A 17,496-nucleotide genomic window follows, 5' to 3' on the forward strand; every position below is an offset into this window, starting at 1 on the left:
CTCCCAGAGCCCACTCAAACTCATGTCCTTTGAGTCTGTGATGCCATCCAACCATCTCATCCTCTGTCATTGCCTTCTCCTCCCGCTTTCAATCTGTCCCAGCATCAGGGTCTTTTCCAGTGAATCAGTTCTTTGCATCAGGTGGCCAAAGTACTGGAGTTTCAGCTTCAGCATCAGTCCTTCCAATGAATATTCAGGACTGATTCCCTTTAGGATAGATTTGTGGGATCTCCTTGCTGTCCAAGGGAATCTCAAGAGTCTTCTCCAACACCACAGTTCAAAAGCATCAATTCTCCTGCACTCAGCTTTCTTTATAGTCCAACTCTCACATCCATATGTGACTACTGGAAAAACCAAAGCTTTAACTAGATGGACCTTTGTTGGAAAAGTAATGTTTCTGCTTTCTAATATGCTGTCTAGGTTGGTCATAACTTCTTCCAAGCAGCAAGCATCTTTTAATTTCATGGCTGTAATCACCATCTGCAGTGACTTTGGAGCCCAAAGAAATAGTTTGTCACTGTTTCCATTGTTTCCTGATCTATTTGCCATAAAGTGATGGGACCAGATGCCATGCTCTTAATTTTCTGAATGTTGAGTTTTAAGCCAACTTTTTCACTCTCCTCTTTCACTTTCATTAAGAGGCTCTTTAGTTCTTTGCTTTCTGCCATTAAGTGTGCTGTCATTTGCATATCTGAGGTTATTGATATTTCTCCTGGCAATCTTGATTCCAGCTTGTGCTTCATCCAGCCCAGTATTTCTCATGATGTACTCTGCATATAAGTTAAATAACCAGGGTGACAATATACAGTCTTGACATACTCCTTTCCCAGCTTGGAACCAGTCTATTGTTTCACGTCCAGTCCTAAGTGTTGCTTCTTGACCTGCATACAGATTTCTCAGGAAGCAGGTCAAGTGGTCTGGTATGCCCATCTCTTTAAGAATTTTCCAGTTTGTTGTGATCCACACAGTCAAAGGCTTTGGCATAGTTAATAAAGCAGAAGTAGATGTTTTTCTGGAACTCTCTCACTTCTTTGATGATCCAACAGATGTTGACAATTTGATCTCTGGTTCCTCTGCCTTTTCTAAAACCAGCTTGAACATCTGGAAGTTCATGGTCCACATGAATTTTGAGCATTACTTTGCTAGCATGTGAGATGGGAATGGTAAATCACTTCAGTATTCTTGCCTTGAGAACCCCATGAACAGTATGAAATTGCAAAAATATAGGATACTGAAAGATGAACTCCCCAGGTCGGTAGATGCCCAATATGCTACTGGAGATCAGTGGAGAAATGATAACTCCAGAAAGAATGAAGAGACGGAACCAAAGCAAATACAATGCCCAGTTCTGGATGTGACTGGTGATGGAAGTAAAGTCCGATTCTGTAAAGAACAATATTGCATAGGAACCTGGAATGTTAGGTCCATGAATCAAGGCAAATTGGAAGTGGTCAAACAAGAGATGGCAAGAGTGAATGTCAACATTTTAGGAATCAGTGAACTAGAATGGACTGGAATGGGTGAATTTAACTCAGATGACCATTACATCTACTACTGTGGGCAAGAATCCCTTAGAAGAAATGGAGTAGCCATCATAGTCAACAAAAAGAGTCCAAAATGAAGTGCTTGGATGCAATCTCAAAAGCAACAGAATGATCTCTGTTCATTTCCAAGGCAAACCATTCAGTATTACAGTAATTCAAGTCTATGCCCCGACCAGTAATGCTGAAGAAGTTGGACGGTTCTCTGAAGACCTACAAAACCTTCTAGAACTAACACCCAAAAAAGATGTCCTTTTCATTAAAGGGGACTGGAATGCAAAAGTAGGAAGTCAAGAAATACCTGGAGTAACAGGCAAATTTGGCCTTGGAGTACAGAATGAAGCAGGGCAAAGGCTAATAGAGTTTTGCCAAGAGAACGCACTGGTCATAGTAAACACCCTCCTCCAATGACATAAGACAAGACTCTACACATGGACATCACGAGATGGTCAATACTGAAATCAGATTGACTACATTTTCATATCCCTACCCCTATCAAAATCATATTCAAGACCCATTTTAAATGCTACTCCCCAGTTTGGGGGTTAGCGTACTTGATAAACCTACTCACAGATAAGTGGGAGATATGAGGGAAGTAAGATCCACCTATCTGGAGCTAAAGAGAGAGGCTGAAACCAGAGACAGGAATTTAAAAACCTCCAGAATAAAGTAGACGAGACGGACGAGGGTGAACATGCAGAGTGAAAGGAAGACACAGAGGAGGTACCCAATAAATAAATATCTGCTGCATTGAATCTAATATGAGGCTTCTTATAGGTGTATTATAGGAAATTTAAAGCAATTCTTATTTTGAGTGAAAAAAAAAACACTGAAAAAGGAGGAAATATTTCCCTCTCAATTTCCTTCAAGTTGCACAAAAAACCTTAATTTAGAAAATTCCAGAAATATTCTAGAAACATTCACCATACATTGGAAATAAGCACACACAAAAGTCTCAGGAAAAATAACGAGAAAGTTGCACAGATCCTATTCTGGAATGTTTTACTTCAATCACTCAGTTCTTTTTTAAAAAATAAATATCAGGAGTTGTGGTATATGGAGGGGGGCATATATCCTCAACATAAACAGAAATCTAAAAGCAATTTTCGACAGCACATAAAGGCATGATTCAAATTTTACTCAATGCCTGAGTGACCTTCATTTTAAGATTTACATCGAACTAGAAAAATATTTAAAGATTATAAAAGATTCTTCCAATATTATGAGATCAGAAGGGAAGGGTTTGCTTATTTTAGCACTCTTCATAAAGACTAACTTTGTCTGTCAAGAAAATCTGCACTGAACTAAAATTAAAGGAAAATACTGTGGTCATACTGATGTGTTTATCTGGTTTTTACTCTTGTTTTTAAAAACAAAGTTATACAGTGAGCTCAGTCAAAATGAATACCCAGTACATTTTTGCAAGTCTCAAGAAAAGCACTACAACTATATACAGTTTCAGAGAGCATATAATTTTCTCTCAAATGCAATAACTTTTCCTCCAGCTTACAGTGAGGTCCTGGTTATATCCTGTATTAGGACAACCTGAGAAGAGCTCAATATACTACTTTACTATATACAGTTTCAGAGAGCATATAATTTTCTCTCAAATGCAATAACTTTTCCTCCAGCTTACAGTGAGGTCCTGGTTATATCCTGTATTAGGACAACCTGAGAAGAGCTCAATATACTACTTTACTCAATTAGCTTGACTCACAAAATCCCTATGTTATCTGAAATGCAAGGATGGGCCACAACAAGAACAGAAGTCAATTGATGATGCAGTTCTCCAATGGTTCTTAGAGGATGTAGCCTTGAGTTACACTGACTACACCAAGCCAAACCCTGTTATATTTGATACGATTTTAGCTAAAAAAAGGAAGCTTGAAAAGTCACACTATGTTTTAATATAAATGGAAAATAAACAAGGGGTTGATTTAAGAAAGTAATTTAAATACACAGTATTAAAGAGTTATAAAATTATATTTCTTTTTCTCTCTGCGTATATACGTATGCCCATATTGAAACAGTACACGTGTATGTGTGTGTACAAATAATCCAGATACAAATAGTCAATATCAGCCATTTGAATTTCTACAATTTTATCATGAAGTAACATGTTCTTCAAAGTAGTCTTTCTCATAATGTACTTTAAGGATCAGTTAAAGAAATAAAAATAATGCAGTTTAATTCTTTAAGAAGACATCTTGGATAAGAGTTCTGTATCCTCAACTGGCCTAAAAATATTCTGCAATCAAGATTTGGAGAAAACAAACTATCAATTATATTTGTTAAAAGATTAAGTATTTGGGGGATGACTGCTATGTGTATACCATGAGGGAAATTTTTTAAAATGTGAAATATTAGGAACAAATAATGCAAACAGAGTAACTCTGTTACAATTCATTTTCCATGGGAGTATTGAATACAAATAAAGGTTGTAAGCAACCAATAGGGCTTCCCTGGTAGCTCAGCTTGTAATAAATCCGCCTGCAATGCAGGAGACCCAGGTTCGATTTCTGGGTTGGAAAGATCCCCTGGAGAAGGGCATGGCAAGTCACTCCAGTATTCTTGCCTGGAAAATCCCATGGACAGAGGAGTCTGGTGGGCTATAATCCATGGGGAAACAGTCAGACACAATCGAGTGAGTAAGCACAGCAAAAGCAACCAGTAAAAGTCAATACCATGTCAGTACACATTTTAAAGAGGGCTTACTTAATATTTTGAGTCAGTTACCAAAATTAGTTTATCTGGTACAGATGCCTAAAAATAGCAAGTGTTCAAATTCGCTCCAGAGTGGATCTGAAATTATAAGGATTCAATCCAGAAAGAGTAAACCAGAATGAGCGTACGCGTGCACACACACATACACCACCACCACCACCACCAAATTTCCTGGGCTGCCTACAACCACGGGAATTAGAAGGGGGACCTAAAACTACTGAGACTGAAGGCCACCCATAGGATACTGAAAAGAGCAATCTGACCTGCTAAATAAGTTTTTTAAAAGGAAAGAATGTGAAAGCAAAGTACACCACAAAGAATCAAGTAATTATGTATACAGTAAAACAGAGTAATGGCTAACACTCCAAAGTATATTGGATATGAGTTACTAGCAGTATTACTTCCTCCTGTGAGTCTTTCCTTCATACCATAATGGGAAAAAAATGATAGAAGTGACCATTTGCTTATTTATGCAAATGGTACCTTGTACCTTGTATGCATTCAATCACAAAATCTATACCATTGTAGTGCAAAATGGGATTGTAAGCTCTTGAAGGCAGGAGCTGTTCACTTTTACATCTCCATAACCTAGTACAGTGTGACACACAGTGACTTGCTATTTAATGATTCATTCTACTATGTGTTAATTCCACAGTCACCTAATTTACATACTCTTAGACTAAATTAGCCTCTGTTGGGAATTCCCTGGCAGTTCAGTGGTTAGGACTCTGTACTTCTACTGACAGGGGCTGGGGTACAATCCTGCAAGCCACACAGCTTGACCAAAAACAAAAAAAATTAGGCTCTATAAAAAGCCAGGGAAATTGATAATGAATATCTATATGAGTATTAACTAATACAGTTTATCCCAGGGTATATTTGATCAGCAGAACGTAAAAGGATAAAAAAACAGCATTAACTTTTTTTTTTAGCATTAACTTTTGTGCAGGCCAACAGTCTAATGGGTTATAAACACATGCTTCTGAGAGAATGGCATTGAAACATGTTTATTATCAACTGTGAAACAGAGCGCCAGTTCACGCTGGATGCATGAGACAAGTGCTCGGGGCTGGTGCACTGGAATGACCCAGAGGGATGGGATGGGGAGGGAGGTGGGAGGGGGGATCAGGATGGGGAACACATGTAAATCCATGGCTGATTCATGTCAATGTATGACAAAAACCACTACAATATTGTAAAGTAATCAGCCTCCAACTAATAAAAATAAATGAAAAATAAATAAACAAATACACCCTTCTGGCCTTGAGATAGACAAGCAAATAAACAAGAAAAAACCATTCCCTCTTGTAAGCCCTGAAAATCAAAGATTTAACTAATACTGCCTTCCTTTGAAAAATATCAATATGGGGATACATTTTTAAATTTTAAAATAATTTAAACTCTAATCTAAGCTAGATTTTTCTAATTATTTATTGTTTATATTTCAATAGACACAAATCTTGACTCTAACTCTGGAACCCAAGAACTCTTTAGGTTATAGCCACCAAAGAGTTTTCTGTGATGCAGGAATACCTCCATCTGCTGGAACTTTAGGTGTCTGTTAATTGTATAATCCTGGAAACTAAAAATCCAACTTTTTTTGGTGGTGTGGTTAGATATTTTTCTATTTAATTACATTTCAACAAATATTTATCATGTGCTTAAGATGCACCATGCCCTGTGCTATGTGATGTGAAAACCATGACAGGTTGAACTAAACTCCCTGACATCAAGAAGCTCACAATCTAGAGGGAGGGAGAGATGTGTAAATAACTACTATAACTCAAGGGAACAAGTGACATACTTACAATACATATGCCATCATTTCTGAGGTTGAGACAGACTGGGCCATTGAGAATAATGTGTGAAAGGTTATGTGTCAAGGCTCAGCTGCCTTTCTGCTCCTCCATCAACCCAAAGGTTCAGGTGTGGAAAAATGGTGCAGCTGAGTACTGGACGCATTCAGGATACAGCTGCTAAATCTAAATCTATTTTGGCCCTACAAATGGAGCTGGAATTTACCTGAAGACTGCCAAATTCTAATTTAAGACATTGCCTTTCAAAAAACAGAATTAAAAAAAAAATACTCATAATGAAAGTACCTTATGACCTAAATGATCCAGTGCACATATTACCTTTAAATATGATCCATAGTATTTCGTTACATATGAGCTGTCACACTGACTCAAAACCGTTATTTCTTGCTGAATGTCTTCAATTTCATCTTCAGCTTCCTCGAGGTCTATGATTTTAATAGCAACCACTTGCTGGGTACGGTTATCAATTCCTTTGAAAACTTCTCCAAAGGAGCCTTTTCCAATGCGTTCTAATTTCGTGAAGAGCTCTTCTGGATCGGCTATATTATTCTGAGGGGGCAGGGAGAGAAGAAAGGGAAGAACACAAACATTTTGTATCAAGGTTTTAAATGAAGGAAAATAAATCACATAAGACAATACCACATTTATCTAAAAGAAAGCATACATATTCCCTTGACTCTCCACATGTGCTTTGTTAGAACAACTGTAACCCAAACGGTCAGCTAGTCCATATTCTATTGGATCACCCACATTAAATGGGCTTAGCTGATCCTGCTATCGGAAACAATCTCATACAGCAAATGTCTCTGGTGCATGCCAAGGGGCCAGACACTTTTTAGAATAAAGCAGCTTACTATACACAATTTGCATATTAGTGCAATGGTAGTGATAGTGAGAGAATACCTAACGTACTGTAGGTAGGTGCGTCATTAAAATTCTTACATTCCACCAGCAAAATATTACCTTTAAACTCGCTGACTTGGACAACCCAATCACAGCACCTGTACTTGAAAACCACTCTGTAAACAGCACAGAACACAAAAGACCCAAGAATCTACAAGTCTTTTTTTTCTTCTTCTTTATTTGGGATCCTATCTGTATGTGTGGCTCAGATGGTAAAGAATCTGCCTGCAATGCAGAAGGTCTGGGTTTAATTCCTGGGTCGGGAAGATCCCCTGGAGAAGGGAATGGCTACCTACTTCAGTATTCTTGCCTGGAACATCCCATGGACAGAGAAGCCTGGTGGGCTATAGTCCATGGGGTTGTACAGAGTAGGATATATGACTGAGCAACTAACACTTTCAACTTTCATCTGTATCTAATGCTCTCATCAATGGCTGAAAGTAAAATTCCAGAATAAGTCAATACTTTGCTACAGCAAAATCTGAATCAAGCATAACTTTTTCGGTTAACAAATGTATTGGGGAGACTTAGATTTTATAACCTCACTGTCCTTCCGTGACTCAGAAATATCCTTTATCTAATAGTGCACAATTTTTATTTCCAATTTGACTCCCACAGGATAACCCTTAACCTTCCTTAAATTCATATTGCTGAATATATACTGCTGATCAAGTAGAAAAAAGGATTTCCGAATCTTATTTCCAAACCAAAGGGCATGTTACTAAGTAATTTTACTTTTTCATGGAATGGCATTTTATTTTAAATATAATAGCAGTGTATACATGTCAATCTAATTTATACTTAACTACCTTATTAGTCTACATCTAAAACTTAATACTTTGAGTTCCTTCAAAATATAGAAGAATGTAATATAGTTCTAACTTGTCTATGTTTAATTTGTTAATTGCACATAGATTATCTGTTCATTTATTACAATTTAACCTGGTCATCATCAATTTCAGGAGGCAAATTATAGAGTTATTAGCATATTCCCCTAATATCTTTTTTATTAGACAAATAGATCATTAACATTATTTTTCTCTCAAGTTCATTGTACCATCATCACCAAATAGACCCAGTAAACTGCCCGTTCTTTAATAACTTAAAAACTTATGACTGATTTTATTTATTTTTCATTTATTTTTATTAGTTGGAGGCTAATTACTTTACAATATTGTAGTGGTTTTTGCCATACATTGACATGAATCAGCCATGGATTTACATATGACTGATTTTAAAGAATTTCACCAATTTTTCTCTTTTTGACCTGCCTAAAAGACAGTTTACACATGACCTGCTTAGTTTATAAGCTTCCCCATTCTCCTTGGTTGGGCTTTTTCCATTTTTAAAAGACAACTTTCCATGTATGCCACAGTCTCTTTGGTACGGCAAGCTACTTGTTATTTCCACCCATCTCCAGTATTCACATGGGATAAATACATCTTCAGCTGCCCATATGGGCTTTAAAAAATAGTTTAGACTTCTGTAAAGTGCAAATGTTTCTTTAATGCCAACATTTTGTTATAATACCTTCTACAAAACTTGAGTACCATCATTATTGATTAACTTGGTGCTTAATTTCTTACCAAGACAATGTGATTACTATCACATAATAGCTAACCCACAAGTTACTTCTTCCTACTTTTGGTAATGTTTCTTTTCTTTCTAGTAGCTTGTGGCAAAAATACTCACCAAATAGCTCAGTGATAGGTTCATCACCTTACAGTTTCCTAAATTCAGCAAATTTGGAAAAATATAAAGAGCAAATCTTTCAGGTTTTCTGATGTAACTACAAAATACTCTAAAAGTTATAAATATACCATTGGTTACAAAGTAGACAATATGTATTTTCTGATAACACATTCTGGACTACAAGGTATGTTAACTGCATAATGAGATTTTTTTTTGTTCTTGGAAGAAACAAAGATTAAATCCTAATCTTCCTAATTCATGTTTTAAAAGGATTTGACTGAAACAGTCACCCCGAGGGAGAACACAGCTGTTCTTGCTTTCTATAATAAATGGGTTCCTGAAAGTATGTAAATCAAAGATTTAAAAATCAAGTCACATTTTGAATTTTAAACATGCTCTGAAGTGAATCCTAATTCATCAGTGTAATTTAAGATTTTAAATCAAGGAATACAAAGTTGGAAAAAGAGAAAGATCTATCATTTATACATTTATACAACATTTGCATTTCCCAATCTTTCATTGGGGGACTAAAATATTACTGTTTGGGGGTTTTCTCATACAAAACCCCAACTTTCAGAGTGAAGGAAATCTTGAAAACAAGTTTTCACTAGTTATACCCTCACCTCCCTGACTTCCTAAATCTGGAATAGACAATACCTAAGTTCTAATTCCCCATTCACCACATCACCAGCTTCTTAAACCAAAGTATCCTAAGTCTTTATTAAGACATATTTCTTTCCGGCTTTTCAGGCAAGGGCAAAAGTCAAGTAAATAAATGGTAAACACTCCAAGCAATGTAATTTTAAAACCACCTTATAAAGATGCTGGTTTGCCCAATCATTCACATTCACTCTTCTTTAGAGCCTCTAAGAAAATCAAGTCAGCTCCCTCTCAACCCAAATCAAATATTCTTTTAAGAATATTAAAATGTTTAAATCTATCTCTACTGCAAATGAATTTATTGCAATATCTGTGTTTGCATTGCCTTCTCAAAGCCATAGCCCAGGAAGAAGTTCTAAGTTCTGCAACAGCAAAAAGGATGAATGGCTAGATTCATGTCACATTTACTCACAACTAATGGTAGGTGATTTATACATCCTGCACAAAAATGGGTCTGTGAAAATGAAAACCTCAGAGATCCACCTCAGGACATTCTCGTTATTCCCTGACCTTCATCACCTGTCCTTTGCTTGGATTTGAACTCTTCAGCTATAGATACATTGTTGCAAATTGAAGTCTTAGACAGAGGGTATGATCACCACTAAAACAACAATGATAACAACAACCTTTTACTATGGAAATATTCTTAGAAAGTCCAAAGGGAAAAAAATGGAGGATGATCATCTTGTCTCTCATGGAAAGTCAGGGGCAGATGGGTGGGAGATCAAGATGGCAGAGTATGAGGATGCTGAGTTCACCTTCTTCCACGAACACATCGAAAGACATCTACACGTGAAACAACTCTTGTTGAAAACAATCTGGAACCTTTATGGCTCTTCTACAACCAAAGTTACAAACAAAGAATGCACAGAGTTGGGTAGGGAAGGGAGGAAATGCAATCTGGCCAGGACAAGTGCCTACAGTAAGGGACACACAAGAGGAGGGGGATTTCACAGTCTCAGGGATCCTCCCTGGGGAATGATGGGTTAAAGACACATCTTGGGCATGACTCTGGGAAGACAGCCCCCTTAGCCGGTTTGAAAACCACTGGGACTTACCAGAGGGCTGCAAGAAACCAACACTCTGCTCGTGAAGCACATGCACACGCTTGCTTACTCTCACGGAACAAGGCAGAGCAAACAGACTGAAAACTACCTGGGCTCCTGGCTGCTTTCCCACAACTGCCACAGCCTGTTCCCCAGCCTGGCCGGGTGCCCGCTCCAGCTCCTCTCACTCCAGTGCAGCGCACTGCTGCAAACACTGCCGCCAAGAAGAGTGTTCACTCTCAGAGAGAAGGAAGCTGCCTTGGGCACATCCCTGCCTCTGAACAGGGAGAAGGAAGCCATTACCAGCATGCACGCCAGGAAACAGCCTGAAAATTGCCTGGGGCTCTGACGAACTTGCGACGGCCTCGGCACTTACCCTGGCCTGTCCCGCAGGCCTCTGCTAGTCCCTGTTGTTCCACTGCTGCTCCCCACTAGGGCAGAGGTGCCACTGCCAGGGGGGATGTGCACACTTGAAACGGAATCAGCTAGGACCGCATCCTCAGGGCTTCTGCTCCAGTACCTGGAGCACCAACTCTGCCCCCAGTGGGGAGGTGATGGCCATGAGCACAGGAGAAGCCCTGGCTCTAGCCAATCCATCTCTAGCCCCACCTTCTACCACGGTGATAGCTGCCAGCACACCCTGGGGGAAGGTGCGACTCCTGCTCACGTCAGACTCAGCTCTCCAACCAAAGCCACGGGGTACATGGAGACTGCACAGGGATGCTCCCACACAAGCAACTTTATAGAGACAGAGATGTTAGGGGAAGAGGATTAAAAAATGTAGATATTTTAGAATGCGGTTGACCTTATATGGCTACCAGTTTAAAACAAGTAGATATAGTAATAGGTCAACATATAGGAACCTGATGGTAACCACCTATCAAAAATCTACCACAGATTAAAAAAAAAATAAAACTAAAAAGAAAGGACCATACCACTAAAGAAAATCATCAATCAACAAGGGAAGAAACAGAAGAAATGAACAGATAACTACCAAAACAACTGGAAAAGAAGTAATAAAACAGCAATAATGACATACCTATAAGTAATTACTTTAAATGCCAATGGAATAAATGCTCCAATCAAATAGCGTGCCCACTGTATAGCACAGGGAACTCTTCTCAATACTCTGTAATGACCTATATGGCAAAAAAATCTAGAGCAGGTATTTATTTATACATAACTAATTCACTTTGCCGTACCGCAGAAACTAACACAACATTGTAATTCAACTAGACTCCAGTAAAAAGAAAAAAAAAGATAAAGAGTAGCTAATTGGATAAGATAACGAGACCCATATATATGCTATACAAGAGACTCACCTCAGCTAAAGACACACACAGATTGGAAGTGAGAGGGTAGAAAAAGATATTTCTTGCAAATGGAAATGACAAGAAAGGAAGGATATCACTACACATATCAGACAAATAGACTTTAAAACAAAGCCTATAACAAAAGACAAAGAAGGGCATTATATAATGATAAACAGATCAATACAAGAAGATATTATATTCATTTAGATATATGTACCCAATACAGGAGAACCTAAATAATATAAAGCAAATATTAACAGACTTAAAAGGAGAAACTGATAGTAATACAACAATAGTAGGGAACTTTTGACACTGCAATTACGTCAATGAACATATCATCCAAACAAAAAAATCAATAAGGCAACAACGGTCTTAAATGACACAATAGACAAGTTGGATTTAATAGGTATTGACTTATAGGACATTCCATCCCCAGACAGTAGAAAACACATACTTTTCAAGTGTACAGGAAACATTCTCCAGGATAGATCACAAGGCCACAAAACAAGTCTCTCAACAAATTTAAGAGAACAAAAATTACATTAAGCATTTTTTTCCAATTACAATGGTATAAAACTAGGAATGAATTACAAAAGAAAAACGGGAAAAGCACGAAGAGGTGGAGACTAAACAATACACTATTAAAAGACCAATGGATCAATGAAGAAATCAAAAAGGATATCAGAAAATACTTCAAGACAAATGAAAATGGAAACGCAACTTTCAAAAATCTATGGGAAGCAGCAAATGCAGGTCTAAGAGGGAAGTTTACAGTAGTGATACAGGCCTCCCTCAATAAAAAAATCTCAAACAGACTAACCTACTGTCTAAAGAAACAGAAAAAGAACAAAGCTGAGAGTCACCAGAAGGAAGGAAATAATAAAGATCAGAGAAGAAATAAATAGAGACTAAAGAACAATAGAAAAAAATCAATGAAACCAGGACTTGTTTTTTGAAAGCATAAACAAAACTGAAAACCCCTAAATAGGCTCACCAAGAAGAAAGAGGATCCAAAAGAACAAATAAGAAATGAAAGAGGAGAGATTACAAGCAATATCACAAAGATACAAAAAATCGTAAAGAGAGTACTAAAAACAATTATATGCCAATAAATTGGATACCTAGAAGAAATGGACAAATTTTTAGAGACATGCAACCTGCAAAGACTGAATTAAGAAGAAATAGATAATTAACAGCCTGATCACCACTAATGAAACTGAATTTGTAATAATAATAAAAACTCCCAGCAAAAAAAAAATCCAGGACTGGATGGCTTCACAAGGGAATTCAACCAAACATATAAAGAAGAGCTAATGCCTGTCCTCAAACTATTCCAAAAAACTGAACAGAATGGAACATTCCTAAATTCATTCTGTAGGTCACCACAACTGTGATACCAAAACCAGACAAATATACTGCAAGAAAAGAAAATTTCAGGCCAATATCTTTGATGAATAGATTAAAAAATTCTCAACAAAATATTAGCAAACTTCATATACCATGATCAAGTAGGATTTATTCCAGGGATGCAAAATTGGTTCAATAGTCACAAATCAATCACTTAATATACCACATTAAGAGAAGGAATGATAAAAATCACATGATCATCTCAACAGATGCAGAGAAAGCATCTGTTGACAAAGTTCAACTTTTGACAAAGTTCAACATCCATTTACAATAAAAACTCTCATCAAAGGTGGTACGAGGGAACACGTATCATCATCATAAGGGTAATTTACGACAAGCTCACGTAAATAACAAAGGTTATTTACGACAAGCTAAAATCATACTCAATGATAAAAGATTCAAAATTTTTCCTCCAAAATCAGGAATCAATTTAGTTCAGTTGCTCAGTCATGTCCGACTCTTTGCAACTCCATAGACTGCAGTACGCCAGGCTTCCCCGTCCATCAGCAACTCTTGGACCTTGCTCAAACTCAGGTCCATCAAGTCGGTGGTGCCATACAACTATCTAGGATAATCACTCTCACCACTTCTATCTAACATTATATTGGAAGTCTTAGCCACAGCAATCAAATAAGTAAAAGAAATAAAAGACATCTAAACTGGAAGGAAAGAAGTAAAACTGTTACTATTTGCAAATGACATGATACTTTATATAGAAAACTCTAAAGTCTCCACTAAAAACAGAGAATAAATAACATAGTAAAGTTACAGGATACAAGATTATATACAGAAATTTGTTGTTTTCATTTTTTGACTAATTTTATTTTTTAATTGGTGGAAAATTGCTTTACAATATTGTCTTGGTTTCTGCTGTACAACAATGTAAATCTGCCATAATTACATTACACTACTAATGAACTATCAAAAAAGAAATTTTAAAATACCATTTAAAATTGCAGCAAAAAGAATAAAATATTCCAGAAAAAATTTAACCAAGGAGGTGAAACGTCTATACTCTGAAAACTATAAAACACTGACAAAGGAAACTGAAGATGATACAAATAAATGGAAACTTATCTTTAGTGTTCATGGGTTGGAAGAATTGATATTATTAAAAATGTCTATATTACCAATAGTAATCTACAGATTTACTACAATCCCTATAAAAATATCCATGACTATTTTTATAGAACTAGAATAAATAATTGTACACTTTATGTGGAACCACAAAAGACCCTGAATAGCCAAGGCAATCTTGAGAAAAAAATAAGAAACCTGGAGGTATGCTACCTGACTTCAAACTACTACAAGTCTATAGTAATCAAATCAGTTTGGTACTGGCACAAAAACAGACACACAGATCAATGGAACAGAAAAGAGGGCTCAGAAATAGGCTTCCACATTTATGGTCAATTAGTCTATCAAATTAATCTATGCCAGTTTTCATTCCAATCCCAAAGAAAGGGAATCCCAAAGAATGCTCAAACTACTACACAATAGCACTCATCTCACACGCTAGTAAAGTAATGCTCAAAATTCTCCAAGCCAGGCCTCAGCAATATGTGAACCGTGAACTTCCAGATGTTCAAGCTGGTTTTAGAAAAGGCAGAGGAACCAGCGATCAAATTGCCAACATCTGCTGGATCATCAAAAAAGCAAGAGAGTTCCAGAAAAACATCTATTTCTGTTTTACTGACTATGCCAAAGCCTTTGACTGTGTGGATCACAATAAACTGTGGAAAATTCTGAAAGAGATGGGAATACCAGACCACCTGACCTGCCTCTTGAGAAACCTATATGCAGGTCAGGAAGCAACAGTTAGAACTGGGCATGGAACAACAGACTGGTTCCAAATAGGAAAAGGAGTACGTCAAGGCTGTATATTGTCACCCTGCTTATTTAACTTATATGCAGAGTACATCACGAGAAATGCTGGGCTGGAAGAAGTACAAGTTGCAATCAAGATTGCCGGGAGAAATATCAATACCCTCAGAGATGCAGATGACACCACCCTTATGGCAGAAAGTGAAGAGGAACTAAAAAGACTCTTGATGAAAGCAAAAGAGGAGAGTGAAAAAGTTGGCTTAAAGCTCAACATTCAGAAAACTAAGATCATGGCATCCGGTCCCATCACTTCATGGGAAATACGTGGGGAAACAGCGGAAGCAGTGTCAGACTTTATTTTGGGGGCTCCAAAATCACTGCAGATGGTGATTGCAGCCATGAAATTAAAAGATGCTTACTCCTTGGAAGGAAAGTTATGACCAACCTAGATAGCATATTAAAAATCAGAGACATTACTTTGTCAACAAAGGTCCATCTAGTCAAGGCTATGGTTTTTCCAGTGGTCATGTATGGATGTGAGAGTTGGACTGTGAAGAAAGCTGAGCGTTGAAGAATTGATGCTTTTGAACTGTGGTGTTGAAGACTCTTGAGAATCCCTTGGACTGCAAGGAGATCCAACCAATCCATCCTGAAGGAGATCAGTCCTGGGTATTCATTGGAAGGACTGATGTTGAAGCTGAAACTCCAACACTTTGGCCACCTCATGCGAAGAGTTGACTCATTGGAAAAGACCCTGATGCTGGGAGGGATTGGGGGCAGGAGGAGAAGGGGACGACAGAGGATGAGATGGCTGAATGGCATCACCGATCCGATGGACATGAGTTTGAGTAAACTTCGGGAGTTGGTGACAGACAGGGAGACCTGGTGAGCTGCGATTCGTGGGGTCGCAAAGAGTTGGACACGATGGAGCAACTGAACTGACTGACTGAATCTATGCCAAAAGAGGCAAAAATACACAATGGAGAAAAGACAGTCCCTTCAATAAGTGGTGCTGGGACAATTGGACAGTTACATGTAAAACAATGAAATTAGGAGAACAAGATGGCAGAGAAGTAGGTGGAGGTGGAGTACATCTCTCTCCACAGACACATCAGGAATACACCTTCGGACACCAAAGTGCATGCAGAACAGCAGCTGAGAGCAGACAGGAGTGCCTGACCAGTGGAAAAGAATATATAGAACCACGCAAAGCTCGGCAGGATGAAGGAACTAGGGGGAAAAACAGAGGTGTTAGTAAGACTGGACCTACCTTTGGTGAGTGTGGGAACTGAAGCAGGAGTCGAATCCCCACAGTGGGGCAATTGTCTGAGTCAGAGGAGAAACACTTAAGGCTGAGAGTGAAGCAGCTGATCTGTGGCCGCCTAAATGGAATGAGAATCAGACAGCGCTTGCCACAGCCATTCATACCCTGGACAGGGACGCAGGTCCCCTAGAAGGCACAGCGGCTGGGAGCTGGAGCTTAGGGACTGTGGAGCAATCCCCAGGTGAGGGCTTCTGCTGACTGTGGAGAGACGGATCGAGGGGACATGAGGGAGCAGACTGTGGTGGGAAATGCCTATGGAGGAAAGCCAGGCAGCCATGGAAGCAAGGCAGTAGTGGTGAGTCACATGGAGGGGGTGGGGCCGTCACCACAGCCTCTCTCTCCCCACACGCCAGCATCCGCAGCTGAACAACAGAGAGGCTGGCCCATCAAGTATCCGATACACAGAACTACAGAGCAGGACCCCACCCAGGGTGCCCCTTTAAGCGATTGATGCACTGATCTACAAGTAGGGCCCCAGCCAGGGGCCCCTCTATGTGCCTGATGTGCCAAACAACAGAGAAGGACCCCAGGCAAGGGAGCCCTCTAAATGCCTAAAGCGGCACAGCTACGGAGAAAGAGTAGCCAAAGAGGCCTTCCGAATGCCAGCTACCACCGAATGCCAGCTACCAGAAGCCCAAAAAAAGGATCCGATAGGGCCATGACTCCTGTGGCTGAGGTGGTCTGTGTCCTGCACACGTGGGGCCACCAGGGTCCCCGGAAGCCAAGCAGCTGAGCCACGTTCACACTCAACCCTCACTGGGGTAGAGATGCCACAGGCAAAAAAAAGTCTTGCGTCTATGCACGCAGGGTCACTTTGGTCATGTTCAACTTTTTGTGACCCTGTGGACTGTGGTCTACCAGGCTTCTCTGTCAGGGGGGGTTCTCCAGGCAAGAAGACTGGAGCGTACTGGCCAATACTGGCTGCCATACTCTTCTAGAGCACAAGATTTCCTGCTGCCCTAGCTGCCAACTCCCCTGAGTACCCAGTGCTGCCAGAACCCCTGTGACCCAAGAAGCTGCACCACCTCCACACCTGGCCCTCACTGGGGCAAACCCAAGTCCTCCAGGGCAGCCTCAGGAGCAAACCCCAGTGGATGACCCAGATGCACAGGAGGAAATAAAACCACAATTGAAACCCAGGGGCAGTGTGACTAAGGAAGAAGACCCCAAACCTTCCCACCAACTGTACAAGGTACAGGTTAAATCGACACAATCAACTAGGCAGACTCTGTGTCTACAGAATAT

At 39.1% G+C, this 17,496-nt stretch overlaps 1 protein-coding gene across 1 annotated transcript in view; it reads right to left on the bottom strand.

Moving 5' to 3' along the window:
• Positions 1-17,496, bottom strand: part of STK26 (serine/threonine kinase 26) — a 69,223-nt gene that overhangs the window by 15,946 nt on the left and 35,781 nt on the right. Inside the window, exon 3 of the mRNA XM_065916175.1 lies at positions 6,401-6,631. Coding sequence (XP_065772247.1) covers positions 6,401-6,631 — 231 coding nt within the window. The remainder of the gene's footprint in view (positions 1-6,400; positions 6,632-17,496) is intronic.

The sequence above is a fragment of the Muntiacus reevesi genome, chromosome X (genome assembly GCF_963930625.1).
Source record: "Muntiacus reevesi chromosome X, mMunRee1.1, whole genome shotgun sequence".
Classification (NCBI taxonomy): domain Eukaryota; kingdom Metazoa; phylum Chordata; class Mammalia; order Artiodactyla; family Cervidae; genus Muntiacus; species Muntiacus reevesi.